General features: G+C 31.1%; 1 protein-coding gene across 3 annotated transcripts in view; it reads right to left on the minus strand.

The window, feature by feature from the left end:
* The window catches only part of LOC108724701 (aquaporin homolog protein drip), a 34,625-nt gene that overhangs the window by 12,946 nt on the left and 3,620 nt on the right, over positions 1-18,059 (minus strand). For 2 of the 3 annotated variants that reach the window (XM_018451261.1, XM_018451269.1), the window contains exon 3: positions 5,856-6,046. In XM_018451261.1, coding sequence (XP_018306763.1) covers positions 5,856-6,046 — 191 coding nt within the window. Of the gene's footprint in view, positions 1-5,855; positions 6,047-8,327; positions 8,638-18,059 lie in introns of those variants that run through there. The other variant, XM_018451278.1, reaches the window with a different exon arrangement.

Raw genomic sequence — 18,059 nt, forward strand, 5'->3', positions numbered from 1 at the left:
ATCCTTAATGGTCAATATATTCCTTTAATAACTGTAAGCATATCAAACGTATTGATGCAACTGGTATACTATAAGATCTCTCATCGCGCACTAGATCCATGATAATTATCTTGAATAATTATTTCATCTAGATAAACATGCGGGCTCTCTCAAATATTTTTTCAGCACTACTCATAGGTACGTTGTTTGTCCAAGTTTCTCTCTGTCTCTCCCTTTTTTACTGACGAGGAAAAAGCCACTTAATGTTCCTCTTTCTATCAATAGTGTTATTGAGCGACGATCAGTTGTGCACAGCGCACTTGTATAAATTATAATTTTTATCCTACAATAGAGACAGAGCGAGACAACCGACCTATAAATAATAAGCGGCTACACAGATGTCATCAACGTTTGTTTCTCCATGCCGGCTGCGCAAAGCGATTGGTATGACAAAACCGATCGCTATATAGACAACACTATCCGTTAGTATAAACGAGACTTTTGGCATTCATTTCTTGTTCTTTTGAATGAAACTTTTGGATCGAAAACGTGTCTTAGAGCTCAAGCAGAGAATTTTCGACTGAGTCGTCGTTCGAGGTGACACCGACGTGTGACTAAACAATACTTTTTTTTTTTTAAGACGATTATGGTATACAATTGAGATGTCTATTATCTTATAATTGGATGTCGAGGATAGAGGAAGAAAAGTATCATATAAGTATTATAACTCTAGCATCCAGAATATCAATTTGTTAGAATTTACAAAAACAGAAATTGTTTTAAAAGAGGCATATGTCGCATAGAAACACCTGAGAAAATGCGAACGATTTTTGCTAGAAAACGGGATCATCAAATAAAACTTATATCCTAGTTTGAGAAAAATTTATTGTTAACTATTGACTTTAAAGAAATAATTAATTTTAATTTGCATATTTCTAAAATTTTTTAAAGTTTTAAAAAATTATAAAATATAAAATTACAAATTCAAGAAATATCTGAGAAATTTTATGAAAATACATACGTAAAAATTAAAGTACGTACATATAATAAAGACTACAGTTAATAAAAGCCAATACAATGTAATTATAATACATATTTAATATATATTGTAATAATATTTATAATACGTGTAGAAATAATATTGATTTAATGCGATTGGAGAATTTTATGCAACTGTGGTTACTTTTCTAAAAAAAAACTAACGAAATACTTTAAAAATAGTAATAATAAATTTGATAAACTCAATGAGCTCTTGAAAAAGTTAAATCTAATTTTACTAGACTTCTGTTTCGAGATACCAATTTCTTAAAATTTCGAAAGAGATATTTTTAGACATTATTTTTCAATGCCCTGTCGTCTCTCTTTCAATCTCATTATCTATGTCCCTCCTCTCTCCTAGAATAAAAAAATCTCTATGCGATTTTTAGAGCACTATATAGACGATCATATCCGTGTTACGAGCTGTCGGAAAGTGAAGTATCAAAAGGGTAATGCACAGATGAAATAATAGTGAGCGCTAGACTGTCGAGCACCAGCTCCGGATCTTTCGAGTAGGTTGTCAGAAGCCCCCGGGGCACAATTGCACCATCTCCGGACGGAGTTAGACCCCCTTGGGCGAACCGGCGGCCTTATTTACCCTTCCACACGGAGCCCGGGCGGCCCACACGTGTGCGTCAATTAAAACGTCGCCGTGGCAAAGCCGAAGTTCACGATCCTTTCACGAGAGGCACAGATCGACAGGAGTGGAAAATGGATCGAGCGCGAGGAAAAATGGTCGGACGATCGATGTAGTCAATTTAAAAAGACTGGTCTCTTAATTGAAGAAGACTGGCAACGGGGGGGGGGAATTAAATTTGCGTCAATCGATGTGATGAATCATCTCAATTAAATGTATCTGAAAAACATTCTGCTGTGGTTTACTAATATTATTGATTTGTTTGTACCATTTAATTATTATTTATCCGATTAATTTTGATCTTAGTGTTTTTATATATACCAGATATATAAATTTTTTTAAACACTTCTTAGAAAAAGACATTAAATTAAAAACGTTACTGTGTGGTGATATTTATTAATGTCAGTACTAATTATAACAATTAGTTTACTTTTACTTTCGTTTGTGCTACATTCACGAACAAAGTTCGAGTCGAGACGACAATTGATCCTGGGCCTTTCCACGCCCGACCACAATCGTTAGCGAAAATATTCGAACCAGTTAACGAAGTGACCATTCATCTCCTCGTAATCGCGTCGCATGGATTCTGATTGATACAAAGGAGGCCGAACGAGTGCTCTTCACAAATCGGCCGACCGTTCGCCGAAAGTTCGCGTGTCGACAGAGCAGCGCGCTATAAACTGTTTCGAGGACGAGGTCAGCTCGCGAATTCGAAAGGACGAGCTACGAGCGCGATTTAAGGATGATTCCCTTCCCCCCGTTGTTTCTCGTCTATTTATTCATCTCAATGAACGACCGGCGATCCGATCTTGCTCATGCAATCGCATATCGAGAATGCACTCGTAGCAGAAGTGCGCGGAATTGTGAGAAACTTGTTGCGAAAATTTGCCTCTGACCACTTCAAAAGATCTTCTAACTGACATTTTTATTCCTAAAGTGCAAACATAGAAAGAAAGCACCAATATCTCGATGAGTACTGCAATTTTAGCTATTATTCATTCAATGTTGTCTTATTATGATATTAATATTAATATTGTATACTGTTTCACATTTTCCTACACTTTTCTTTGTTACTATGTAAGATGACTCTTTTTTTTATTTTCTTTCTCTTTTGACTCGTAATATAAGATGCATAATAACAAAAAAATTAAAATGACAGCACAATCGACGTGATGTGCAAAACACCGAACGCAGAAAATTAAAGAAATCGAGAAAAACAACTCTCAAATGATGATTTCGCAATTTCGTAATGAGGCGTTTCAGGTGATCGCTACCGATAAGAATTAATCATCCGCGAGAATCGTACGCGATATCACGCCACGGACAAGCATATCCTCCGTGGTATCCGATTTTAATCGAAACGCGATTAAAGGTTACTTCATTTTACCAGTTCTATCTTATCTTTGTTATTCTTTACACTTTTACGGAATAATGATTTTTATTAAAATACGTCATACTTTGTGTATATCACGCTTTACGTAAGCAGATTATCGCAAGAACTAAAATACTCGGTGATTTTTTTTATAAAAAAAATTTGCAAGCAAACGTCACTCTACAACTTAATTTTGATCTGCTTTTTTTCTCCTTCAATATCTTATTTCATTAAAATATATTATTTAATACTAGGACCACCGATAGTGTTAATTTGGTAATTTCTTATCTTTATTTTCGGTGAAAAGTTGTTTTGGTATTATTTATGTCGTTAGAATTATTTATATTTTATGTTCACATTTATGTTTTCAATATTCCGTACTGTATATCTAATACAAAAAATTGAAATGACTGTCAAAGTCAAAATGGCACCATCGACGATTCTACACTGAAAAAAGAATATACGAAATTTGAATAAATATTTGTTTAGATAGTACCAATGAGACTATTTGCTCATAGAAAATAAATATTTATTCGATTTAAAAAAATAATACTTAAATTAAGTGTAATTTTTTTTAATTGAACAAATTTATTTACTGTAAGTAAATGATCCCATTGGTACTATCTAAACAAATATTTATTCAAATTTCATAAATTTTTTTTTTCAGTGTAATTATGAAGTACAAATAAAAATCAAAGTATTAATAAAAGAAAAATTACACCATATAAAATGCGGTGTGTCGAACCTCTTAATCTATAAAAAGATCGATTCACGAAAGGAGAGTAAGAGTGACTAGACAAGTCGTGAAATTTACTCTCTCAATCTGAATCAGTGGATAATCACTGATATCAGTGCCAAGTATGCCACTGGTAATCAGTGAATTAAATGTGAGATTCCTAACCTAGCTAATCTTTATTATGTGATCTAACTAACCTTGGTTTAGTGCTTAAATTCAATGAATATGATATTGGAATGTTGAAATTAACGTGCAAATATCAGTATTTTAGTCATATAATGCTCAAATATTCTTTCTTTTTTAATTGAACTTCACTAATTATCAGTGCCAAGTATGCCACTGGGTAATTAGTGACTATCCACTGATTCAGATTTAGAGAGTAAGCGAGATGAATGGAATCCCTGTTTTGGAATGCTCAAAATACAGTATAATAAAAAAGCATGTGTATGAAAGTATGTTTAAAAAAATATGTATTATATTGAGATAAGACAAATTAAAATAAATTTGAAGTCGATAGAAAGAATTAACAATTACTGTTTGCAACCAATAATCAGTTCTGCATAAATTTTATTATACATATAGCATCAAAAGGTAAATCATTTTTATCATTTATCTAAAATATAAAAAGCATCAACAATTAATCATTCCTCCAAAATTCATATACATCTTGATAAACGCTCCGTAACATAAATTTTTTCAAGAAGCACGTGTCTCTGATTCATTCAGCGAACATTCGAAAAGTAATTATGATCGACATAGCTCGTTTGGCGGCGCGAAAATCAGGTTTGTATGAGAGGTGCTTCGTAGAAAAAGAAAAGGTTAAAACAGTCATGAGATATTAATTGATTACTAGTCGTGATGTACAACGATGTGACAATACACGCTTATTTCTCGTGTACCTGTCTCCATTAAATGTAAATTTCCGAACGGTCGATTATAAGATTGTGGAGAATAATTCTTTTTTCAGCATTTTTTAAATTTCCCTATATGCTGCGTGGAGTCCTTCAGTGCATCAACTGTTTTTTATAAAATTACGTTGCTTTATGTGATTTTAATACTTTCCAAATGGAAGTATTTTTTTCGAAAATTATGTTTTTGCAGATTAATTAGAATGTCAGATAATTAATGAGAAAGATGTTTTGCTTTGTGTATTATTGCTTAAGACGGCAACTCTTAATCAGTAATTATTTTTTTTAATTGCAATTCTATTTAAAATGAGTCTTTTTACATTATATAGACCTTTTACAATATGTTGACTGTAGAATGTGCATTGATTTTTAAAATGTCACGAATAATTGAAATTCATCATTTAGCTGTTAAACATATCACAACTTGGTATTGCAAAGAATTTATATACTCGCACATTTATATACTTCACACATCTAAAATATTGCAAATATTGCAATATTTCGGAAAAATATTCGAGGAAGCAAAACTGAGTGCTCGCGTACGTACTTACTTATATACGAACACACTTTTACGAGCGAAGATAAGAATTCGCGTGGAGCAAATAATAAAATATGCTGGACGAATAAATCTCAGTCGACATACGTCCTTATATATTCTTGTCACAATTATCTTCTATGCATGAATTATTTGTTTCAACAGATAAAATGAAAAGAATCGTAATTTTAACAAAACTTTGCTTCCATTTTTCAATGCGTGAAAATATCTTTGACAAACCTGTCTTAATCGAATTTTTATCTGTTTTTATCGCAAAGTATTCACAACGCTACCTATTACAAATAATTTATTACGCTGTGTTACCTATCACATTACTATTAGAATTAGAAAATAAATTAGAAAACTAAATTCTGATTTATATTTTATTTTTTTTTTCTTTTATATCAAATATGTAATTAAATTATAGTTAATGATATATTTTAAATTCAAATATAAAATTATTAAATTTGTAATATTCCTCGGTTTAAAAATTTTAAATGGAATTATTAAATTAGAATTTAGAAATTAAATTTTACAATTTTTCTTGTTATACTTTTGACTTTTGCATTAATTTTACTATAATATTAATTATTTTTTTGAAGGAAAGAATTGCAAAGTTTATTTTTATAACAACAAAAACAGTGACTCACCTGTACTAAACTTGTCACCGCCAAGCCGAAGGTGAATGCGATATGCAAAACAGTCGGCAGCGACGTGCTCCACGAGATGCAGGAAGCGCAACCTAGGAGGACCAGCAGAAACGTACCCAGGATCTCGGCGAACAGCATCACGAGGAAGTCGAGCTTGGTAACCTCTTCCAGGCCAACGAACTCCTTCATGCCTGCAAAAGAAAATTGGAGAGTCAACTCCAGCTGCGATTCGATCCATTTCCCGAAGAACTTGATGAAATTAATCTGCGTCTAACTTTCGTAACTTCAATTTTCGCAACGGCGGTATAATCTACTTGTTTAAGAAAATTAACTTTCATCCACAACAATTTCACAACGTGCAAGAGTGCTTCTTGCGCTTTCTGCACATTTATGGCAAGTGAAGAGACGAAATTAATAGACATAATTAAAACAAGCAAATTTATCTAAATTGCAGTAAAAAAGTTTGTAAATTATTAATTTATAAATTGTAATTTAGTCGTTTCTATTGCGTTAAATTGTACTTTATTTACAGTTCGTTAATTTATTTAATTTTGTTAATTATAATACACGTTTAGATTGTATAGTTCCTTACAGTTTAAATTAATTATTATGTTTTCTATAAATTTAGATTCATTTATAATTTGTTTGTTAATGTCTGCAACTTAGTTTATTAATGATACTTTTTGTAGATATAATTTCATAATTTATTTATTGATTTTATTTGATGTATATCACTTCGCGAATTAAATTAGCTTGAACTAAAAGTAAAACTAAAAGTAAAAGGGTTGAAATGTGATAAGCAAATAAGAGAGACTAATAAATTCTTATCATACCCTTGTCAAGATATCGAGAAACATATGTTCCATCTCCTATTGAAGAGTAGTGAAGTGGATTTTATAGTTGTGATTAAAAAGTATGATTACTTAAAAGGTGTTCGCGATAACATCCGAAATAATATATTTGATATTAATTACAGACGAAAGTTAAAACATGTTCGATGTACTATCGTGAAAAATTTCCAGAAATATATATATATATTATCTATGAAGTCGGACTACTTTTAAGTAGAGCGACTATTACGAAATAATATTTATCCGCAAGTCATAATTTCGCAAATGTTAATCACTAATGCACTTTTAAATATCCATTGATTTTTAGAACATTTATATTTTAAATCTTAGTCTTATACACAACTTTCGCCTTTTAAAATTTACTGCATATTTAATAATTCATGTAAATTTTTCTAATACCTGATTTTATCATTTTATGTGTCTGATTAATAATTATATATAGCTCTAATTTATAAATTATAATAATTTATAAATTATAATAATAATTTACAGCCCTAATTTATAAATTTTTATAATAATAGTACTTCTTTCCTTTTTTCAAATTATTTTTTCAAAATTTATCATTTTGATCGTTTAAAATGTTTAGCATAGAAAAATTGAAATTACGAATGAAAACGACTAAATAAAAAAATAAAAAAAAATCGCACATGATAAAAACGGTGATTTTTTCGTAACGTCTTCTATATTGTTTATATTTTGGATCGCAATGTAGGATCGTACATATTATTTGCCTGTATAATTTACTATCTAGTCAACAAACGACGCATATCTTGGTATACATATATGCATTATCATGACAAGCGTTACCTTGAATCTTAGTCTTGTACGTAACATTGATCGGCTACTTCCTCTTTTTATATGGCGCGATCGAAATAAAAACTCAACCGTAAAGACCATAAAAAAAGTTTCCCGATGCGTGAATTTTTCTGCATCCTTAAGGTACATTTAAGAAACTCCGACTCTATTCACAAACTAATCGTTAATATATTCTATTTTCAAACTTATCGTTAATAAACTTTTGAGAGAAACGCGAATATCTATAATTACAACACTCGTTTGTTCATATGTCTTTATACATAATAGTTTATATGTCTATAGCTTATAGAAAATGTTTACTAAATCTCTTCGCGTCATCAATCTATGCTGCGATTATCTGACTACACTTATTGTTAGTAAAGTCCTATCTCTCTCCCTGATTAGATCTAATCACATATGTCCCTTAGGAATAAAATGCATATGATAAATCTCGTAAAACCAGATTATACACTGTAATAAAATTAAATATTTAAATTTATTCGCGATATGACAAGTATAATTAATCAAGTCTATCTAGCACATTCTCGTTTTTTCATCCTCGATATGATACCTTCAATATAAAGAATTCCCTCGATATAAAAAAATTTACCGTTTAATCATTAAAATGTCACACATTCATGCCCTGATGAAGTAAACTGCAATGTTCATCAAACGTTGACATTTAACGATGTATCAAGACGCGGAGATAACCCGCAAACCGCATAATTTCTTTGAAGAAAATACTCGTGGAAGCCTCAAAAGTATTATGTCAACACATCCTGAAGCTCTCTTGAACCTTTTCCTCGATAGCTCCTATATCACGTACCTTTCCACGATTTGCTCATGATCACTCCGATAAGAAATCGTCCGATAAGAATCTTCAAAACCACTCCCGGTTCACTACTTTGAACTTCTCTCAATCTCCCCGGGAAAATTGATCCTCCACGGCGAAGATGAGTCGATTTCTCTCAATGAAGTCCTCCAGGTGCAAACCTCCTCGGCGACCTCCTCTTCGTGCGTACTTTTTCACCCTCAACGATGGCAGGGTGTTCGAGTCGCACGACGTGGTAAGGGAAATTCGGAGAACACCCCGGGGTTGTCAAAGAACACGAAGAGCGGCGGACCGCACTTCAGGACGAGACGTATGCGAGTTTCGCCTTCATATATCGCATTCGCCGACCGGCAGCACGAGGTCCTCCCTCTCCCCGAGCGGTACGCGCGCGCGCGCGCGCGCTCACCTGCGCGCCCCCCTTGTCGCCTCTTCTTTTGAGGCCCCCAGCCGAGCGTGCAGTCGATCTGCGTACGTTCGAAAATTTATCGAGGAAGGAAAGGAAGAAGAGAAGCATACTTGTACAAGGGGTACAATCATGTCGATCCTGTCATTCTTGATCCGGACGCGCGGTGCCCAATCGCGTAATCGCGGCGCGTGCCCTTGACACGCGGCTGAGACTATTAAGTCAAGAATGGCAGGTCATGATAACGTCAAAGTGATGTTAAAATGAATCATGACTGATCGAAAAATGACTTTTAATAATCATTTTGGAGTCATTTCAATGTCATCATGACTTTTTGTTCTGTTTGAGTCAAAATGTGTTAAAGAAGTTTTTTTTTATGAAGTCAATATAGTTCTTTATATAATTAAAATTAAATACAAACTATGAGATTTAGATAATTTAGATAATAATTTGATGTGTTTCATGAAATTAGAAGAATTTGTTTAGCAAATTATAATCCATGATTAAATATAAATGATTAAGTATAAATTTAATTATAATATAATAAAAAAAATTTTGGAGCTCTTCTTCCCCCTTAAACAAAATTAATTCCTAATTTCAAATTTATTAAATCTATTCAGAGATCTTTTTAATTGCATATTTTAATTGCAATAACGTTTACTGAATACATTTTTATGTTATCTGTTTAACATAGCATTATCTCAATTGAGTCATGATTGTTTTGTTCAGAATTAGAATAAGTTTTTGGGACATCCTGCATTTATTAAATGCAAATTATTTGGATATCTCTTCTAATTGATCGTCATAATGGGAAAGCTATACTTTCAGATAATAGCTCCGTAATAGGAAATAATAGGAAACGTATGATGTCCACTAACAAATAGCACGCATAAACGTTGCGTGACACACGTGCGCGATGAGGCAACGAAGCATCTATGCACGCACGTATACAGTACCATTCATGAGTTCGCAATGATTTAGCGGATAGATGATCTTTAACAAGCAACACATGCACGCCAATTTACAATTTACATTCTGATATAATTCGCCAAAATTATGACTACACAGAAAAAAAATTTACAGATTTTAACTAAATATTTACTTCAATAGTACTAACGAAATATTTACTAAGTGTAAATATATATTTATTCGATTTAAACATAACTGTCTTATTTTGAATAAATATTTATTTACTATAAATAAATATTTCGTTAGTGCTATTGGAGCAAACATTTATTTAAAATTTGCAAATTTTTTTTCAGTGTATAAAAACACATTCAACACCAACTTCCAGTTCGCTCCTACTTCAATGTCGACATTTTCGCGACGTCTTCTATTTATAGTTATTTAGGAAACCATCTCTTGTTTGTTTACCTACTGAGATCACTTTAGCGCATATATGCAAGACAGACATCAGTCAACAATTTAAAGAATGAAAGCTGGGTGTCAAGAATGAAAAAGTAAAGCAAAGAAAATAAAAAGTAAGTATCAAATAACGTATGTAAATATCGTTAGCCCTTCAGTGTCATTCTCATTATGACAGATTTGAGGTTTCTTTTACTTAATATGCTACAATTTTTTTTTATTAATAAAGATACGTAATAAAAATACATATATTTGCTTGTTACTGTAATATTTTTTAATATCTAATTCAAATGAAAAAAAAATTGTTATAATATGTTCATTTTTATGTAATATTTTTACACAATATCCATATAGTAATTACGTGACAGTATAAAGTAACACCAAGGGTTAATAAGGATAGCATAATCCCAAGCAGAACAACAAATCATTATGATATGAAAATGATTCCAAAATAATCATCAAAAGTCATTTTTAAATCATTTCCGATTCATTTTAATGTTATTTCGACGTTATCGTGATTTATTGTTCTGTTTGGGATTAGCGCGCGTTTAAATGCATTAAAAGATGCTAAATAAAGTCGAATAGCGGAAACCGGATACTATTTGCAAACCAGTTTAATATATGTGCGTCTTAAATCGGTGTAATATAAATTAACGAATCGGTTTGCGCGTATTGTATTTTAAAGTGGATTCTCATCCGTGTTTGTAAATTTATGGATGGTACTGTGTGTCAGTGAACTGTCCAAGTTGGTTTCGGGATCCCGCTCTCTTTCTTCGCTTTCGTTTTCGCCGTCGAATAAAGAGACGCGCTTTTACGAACCGTATTTTAACGCCCGCGTTGAAAAATCGTTCTCGCGTAGGCGTGACGAGAACGATCTTCTTTATTACAAAAATTCAATTCAACGTGACATACATTAAGTCAATAAGTCACACCGTAACACGGAAAACAGTGTAGAAACACCTGCGAAACTGTTGAAGACCTCGACGCGCGAATTCAGATCGAAGAAAAAATATTTAATTTAATTTATTGTGTGTATTCAAAGAATTACATTTGAGGAATAAATAAGTACACAAATGGTGAGGCACGAGCAACACTGCTGTCTACCAGTCTACCAGGATGGTTTAAATTGTAGATTTAAGGAAAGAACAATTTTGCTGAAGTATATCTAAAAAATTAGCTACAGATCTGAAAATAATTTTGCTAGACCGTCAAAATAATTACGTAGGAATTTCAAACATGATGAGCAATGCTGCAAGAAGTTTTGACATTCTAGCAATCAGTTTAAGAGAGCGTCCTGCATAATTATTTTGATAATCCAATCAATAAAATTATTTTTCAAATCTGTATCTATGTAACTAAATTTTTAGATATTTACGACAAAATCATTCATATACTATTGAACTGCTTAATAAATATATTATTATTATATTTTTATAATTATATATTTATAAATATATATAATTGACAATTTTTTCCATTTTTATTCTTAAATTAATTCAACAGACAAAATAAAATTTCCTTTCTCTTAATCTTTACAACCCTGCTAAAAATAAACATTACGCACATTTTTATCACAACGTTATCGATGTTTATCAACGCTATTATACTTGCGAAGCAGATAAATATTGTGCCGCCGAGAAGGTCTCCTTGTCATAATGCAACGGTAACAGACAATAATCAAACAGCATTAATTGGGTCGTTACGCGGTGACAAAGCGACTCCGTAGTAAATAGCTTCCGCAATTAGCGCCGTGCACTCGTCGTCGCGCACTCACATTGCATTCTCGCGCGCCACTCGCACAAGAATAATTATGCCTGTGCAACTTCCATACGTAACTCTGTGATGACTTTACCACGTTCGCGCGTTACACGGTATGTCGCGTGTGTTACATCTCGCTCCCCGGTATGCTGATTGTGACGGCGCTTGATGAGAATAGTTGTGTACAGCATTAAGAGGACCGAACATATTGCTGCAGTAAATGAGTTTTATCTTACATTTCAATTTATAGTCTGAGTTCTATTAATATAGCAAGATATGTAAAAATTTCCGTTCAATTACTTCTTCAAATTTTTTGATCCGATTGTAAATACATGACAGTATATTTTATCACGTATAATGTTTTGCGACAACACATTTCGTTACGATAACTGGGAATTAGAATCATGATAGCTATCATAGTAATACTAAAGTGACAATAAAATTTAATGAAACATTGAGTCACGCTTCATCAATCTAAAGATTGATCGAAGATGTAATATAGTCTTAATATCTAATTTAAAAGCTCGCCGAAATTACTGTAAGAGTCTATGAGGCGTGACTCAAATTTCGAAGGACATTGAAGTCATTAACTATTACATGATTGTACCATTGCGTTAACTGTAGAAAAATTCATCGTTTAGGTGAATTGTTTGACGTAAAGTAATTATTATACGCAATCAAAGGCGTAATTATTCACATGTTCAATTTCAAACAACTTTATTTTCTTCCTTTTGTTTCCTAATTTAATGCTAATCCAATTTTTATTTTATCAAAATTGCAATTTATATATTAATTTTAATTTTTTTTAAATTTAAATATAATTTCCGCTGAATACATTGCTTATAACAAAAATTATCAAATTAAAATGATATTTAGTAAAAATTTAATATATGTATTAAAAATTTTAGAGAAATATTTGGATACAAAAGATATAAAATTAAAAAACATAAATTTGAAAACATATTAATTAAGAACCAGAATAAATTACAAATTAAAATAATTGAAAGATATGCTATTCTGATCAATGTAATAAAAATAGTTTAATTATTTTTCTTTCTTAATAGATATCTTCCTAAAATTATGATCCATGATAAGAATAATCATTTTAATTCAATTTATCTCGCATTATAATGTAGTATAATAATAGAAATGGGCCAAATGGGTAGGCAATAATGTAGAAAATAGAAAGACTGCGCTTATATTTCTTTGGAGAATGGAAAATTTTCCACCTTGTTAACGAGCTTTTGCGAAAAATAATTGAACAGCAGTAATCTATATCGTATATACAGATAATCATGCGAAATTAGGCAAACAATTAGATTCGTCGCGATAGCATGAATAACGCGCTCTTCTGAGAAATGAAAAAAACGCGCAGAGTTATGCAATTCACGTTCGGGAATTCGCAGGATCAAGGAAAACTACGCCGCTTCGATGCAAGGCACGCCGTAACGCTTTAATGACATTGGCGGGCCATGCATCGTGAAGAATCACTACAATGGTCATCATAGCATTAATCGTTGTTGAGATCACACTGATTGCTCTCCGTTTAATTCTTTCATCTTTCGTAACGACTTCTAACAACAAGACTAATAAATCACGAGCTCATTATTGTACTCGTGTAATAAAAAGAGATGCTTCTCTCGAAAGATTAAAAATTTTAGAGCATCTTTCAAATGCCTTGTATAAAACGATTCATTTAACTTTAATGTCTCTCTTTCGTCATATTTTTAACAATTTTTATTTTAAAGAATATATTTTTAGTTTTAAAAAAGTGTGTTTTTTTTTAATTAAAATGCTCAAAAAATGAAGCTAAACGAAAAGTGTTATCTAAATTCATAATGAATAGATATAGGGTAACTCCGGCAAATACGCCGCGCTGGGATTTACGCCGCAGAAGTCAGAAAAAATAGAAAGAGTGGGAGTAATTTTCCCGCAACTACTCTGTTACATGCCTTTATGTTGTATTAGTATTGTGTTATGATTTCAGCTTCTTACTGTTAATATTAATGAAATTATTGTGAGTTGAATCGGTTTGTCACTGTAATAAGTAGCGCCATCATAAATTATAATCTACATAAAATGATTACTATAGGGCGTGTAAAAGACCTAGTGGTTATTTCGTGATACATACGTGTAGAGGAATAAGTAAAGCATGTTTTATAGCAAAATATAAGTGCTTTGCTTTCTTTAGTTTATTTAGCTTATTCTTTGTTTAGTTTGCTGTCTTGTATATCCTACCTGTTTGGGATATACGGCATTTTTAGCGGATGGGATTTATGCCCAAAGCATACAAAGTGCGCAGATTGAATTCAGTGCACTAAATGCAATGAATATATTATATAAAATATGTACCTCACGTCATAACACTTGTAATATATGCGTAGGAAGACTGTAATTATTATTTATTACTTCATATACATATTTATCATTCTTATTCCTTAATAAAACTTGATAAACGTATTTTATAAGTTATTGTGTCATTTTATGTCTTATTTTTAAGCATTATTTGTAAATTTTTCATGAGCCGTACATACATCGCTCTCCCCCTGAATAGCCATATATCCCACCCCTATAGGATATACGGCAAAAACGCAAGGACTTCAAAAAGTTTATTTCTTAAGACGAAAAATAAATATTTCGGATTTCTAATATTTTTTTCATAGTAGTAGACAGTACAAAGTTTTTACTGATATAGTTCGTTTACTTTAAACATAGTAAATAATACTTAATAAATTAAGTTTTTGATAGGTGCGGCGTATATACCCTAATACGGAGTTATCCTAATGGTGTTACATGATAAGTAGGAGCAGAAATTATTTCTTTCACTTAAATTATACAGTAAGTTTCGACCGATGGAAAATCCTCCCTTGGAAATATTATTATTATATCTACATAGAAGTAGACATATTATATCTGGAAAAATTGAATTTAATTGGCTTACTGTGTAAATTACCGTGCACATGCCGCTTATAAATTATATCTCGCACGATCATCTGTCTAATCGATCTGATTAATCGCTCTTGCGATTTGCTAGCATTGCGAAAGTGTGACATCGATCTAGAGGAATCATTCCTCTGATTGTATCAGTTTGTTTAAATAAGTTTTTTTATTTATATTTAATGATAAAAACCCTGTTCTAGTAATTACTCCTGATTTTTCTTATTTTCTGTGCAATTTTTATGTAACATTTTTTATTATGTTCAAATCAATTTAAACGGCTTTTGAAAAATATACATAAATAAATAAAGAAGCGCCAAATAGATTGAGATTGAATTTTGATTAAATACCTCGAATAGTGCTCCTTTATTTATTTATGTTATTCACATACAGCGGTATATAGTTTAACTTATACCGTCACTATTTTGTTTTTGGATACAATATTTTATAAACAAAAGCTAAAAATAAAACTTTAGAAATCTAAATACACTAGATACACTAGATACACCTAAATACCTACTAAACAAACTACTAAACAAACTAGAACGTGTTTTCTATCAGATGATATAGCAATTTTTATAATACTGTTTGCAATTTTGCAATAATTAACTTTTTCGTAAAACAAGCAAAAATGAGCATCTGACATAGAGCTCCAAAACTAATACAGCAGACAGTAATGCTAGATATTCTTTTCTTCTTATTTCAAGAGTCATCTGAACAAAATACCTACAAGTGAATGTATATGAAAATTTCTAGAATTTGTTCACTTTGATATAAGATATTTTTTGTTTATTTATATGCATACTTATTTAACATTAATATTTAATACTATTTTTATTATTAATATTTATATTAATGATTTAATATTATCAATAAAATATCTATTATTATTTAAACTGTGCAATTTACAAAGAAAGTCGTAAGAATTTTATTTTCGCATTCGTAGAATTCGTTCTTAGCTAATTTTATAAAAACAAGCATGAATGTATAAATTATGATTTCTTACTTTTTTAATAATTTAAACAGATCATATATTTTTATCATTATTAATAAAGTTAATAATGTTTATATAAAATAAACAAAAAATAAGGGGATTCTTTCGGAAGTTATATCAGTATCGACAACTTTCCCCTAATAAAATAAAAAAAATAATAGATAAGTAATAATATTCCAGAGGATGACAATCGTCAATATTAAAATTTATATTAAATTCTAAATATTAAAAATTGTTACATCATCTTCTACAAATTATCAAACAAAGCAAAGTATATGTGATGTGTAATTAAAATAAATTTACATATAATGATTTACATATAATGATTTTGCAAATTGACATAAATTCAAATTGTGAAAACAATATTTATATTTATTTTAATATCCAGACTACAACATTTAACATTAATATTTAAAAGAATCAAAAAAGATGCAGTTTAAGTTTTTGTTAAAGAAAAGTTGATTTCACGCTTATTCAAGGAATTTATCCTCAAAATAAATCCCATACGATACGTGTATAACAACATGACGCATAGTAAAGAATAATAATTAAATGCTAGCATAGCGGAAATTGTAGAATCTCGACAAGCGATCGTTTGTGATGCGAAACAAAAAGTACCGTGAGAAATCTCATATCTGCCGGCACTGGCGCTGCTTTAATTTTTGTTACAATCGGTTGTGCATCGGCGAAATCCTTTAAAAATTTGTGAACTCACCTTAATTATCATAATTCTAAAAAGTATGTTGTAAAATTCACATTTAGTTATATAATTTATTTAATTTAAATTAATTCCGACGCATTTTACAAGCCAGGTGAGTTTTTGCACTTTAGGACAGCAGTTAAATAATAAAAACTGATTTTTCATGGGCAAATGCGCAAAAGATTTCACGAGAATTTTACATTTTGCAACCGAGAATTGTCGCCAGATTCCTCGCTTATTCGTCTTACTATAAAACTTGATTGCATCACGTTCCCAGAAGACTCGTAAAGTAAATTTTGCGCGATAAAATTGTTCACATCTATCTTAAACTGAGAAAATTTATCGATGTAAACTCTTTTCTTTTTTGTGGAAAATTTTAGTCTTGAAAGAAAAATAGCCCGTCAACATGTCTAAAAATAAGAATATTCTTGATAAAATAATTAGTAGCATCTCTCAGCAAGAAAAATAATGGTGGAATGAGGAATTGAAGTAATACACGATTAAGGAACATCTTCCTCTTGCACGAAACAATGAATCGACAGCACGTAAACATACATCGTCGGATTATCGCAATGATTATCGAGATCGTTAGGGTGCAATTTCTCGAACGCATAACATTAACAGCTGATGCTAATCGCATGTGCAGAAGCCGCCGCCGCAAGCTAGTCGTGAACACTATAATTGTCGACGCATAGAAAATGAGGCACGCCAACGACGCGGTGGAAAATGCAAAATTATCCGTTTCGCACGACTCGCCGTTTCCGGCTAAGCACGTCCGAGATCGCTTTATTAAGTAAAATTAATTTTCCTATTTCGGAAACTTCGAGAACGAAAACGAATTAAAAAAGCATAAATTTCCTAAAATTTTAGATTCAATAATTTTACATAGTTAGAGGTATTAATTTTAGAGGTATTAATCGATACTCGTGTAAAATACAACTAAAATTCTTCATTAAATTGATTCTTGAATTAATTTATCGTTTTTGAAAATTCAAGAAAAACGGAATAAACGACTATAAAATACACGAGAGTTCAGAAAAACAAACGTCGCGATAAGTATTGATAATTTGTATTGACGACTATCGATAATTAGAGTGCAGCAGAATGGAATGTAAATGTTTCGTAACACGCTAGTTTTGCTTGAGGTCTTATCATTGATAGTAACTTCACAGAATTTAAAAGTATAAACAAAATAAAACAATAAAATTTTCAATTTTACGTATTTTGCAATAATATAAAAATGCAATAATAGATCAATATTTAAGACGTACTTTTATCGATTAATGCGCGCTTTTATTTTGTGTAAAATTCGATAGTATATAATTATATTAAGTTATAATTTAAAAATTAAATAAATCATATAAAATTATAAAAGGATTTTCGAGTCGCGTTTTTTTTCGTGAATTGCACGTAAGTCGCGATCTGTTGAGAGCGATTTAAAGCGCTGCAGAATTAAACTTTTGTAGCACTGATATAGCCTGCCCGTCGCGCGTCGATAAAATAGGAATTTGTTATTATCCATGATTTACTAAATAGTCAAAATTATTGCAATAAGAACGTTAAAAATTT

The sequence above is a fragment of the Mycetomoellerius zeteki genome, unplaced genomic scaffold, assembly GCF_001594055.1.
Source record: "Mycetomoellerius zeteki isolate Tzet28-1 unplaced genomic scaffold, Tzet1.0 scaffold106, whole genome shotgun sequence".
NCBI lineage: Eukaryota > Metazoa > Arthropoda > Insecta > Hymenoptera > Formicidae > Mycetomoellerius > Mycetomoellerius zeteki.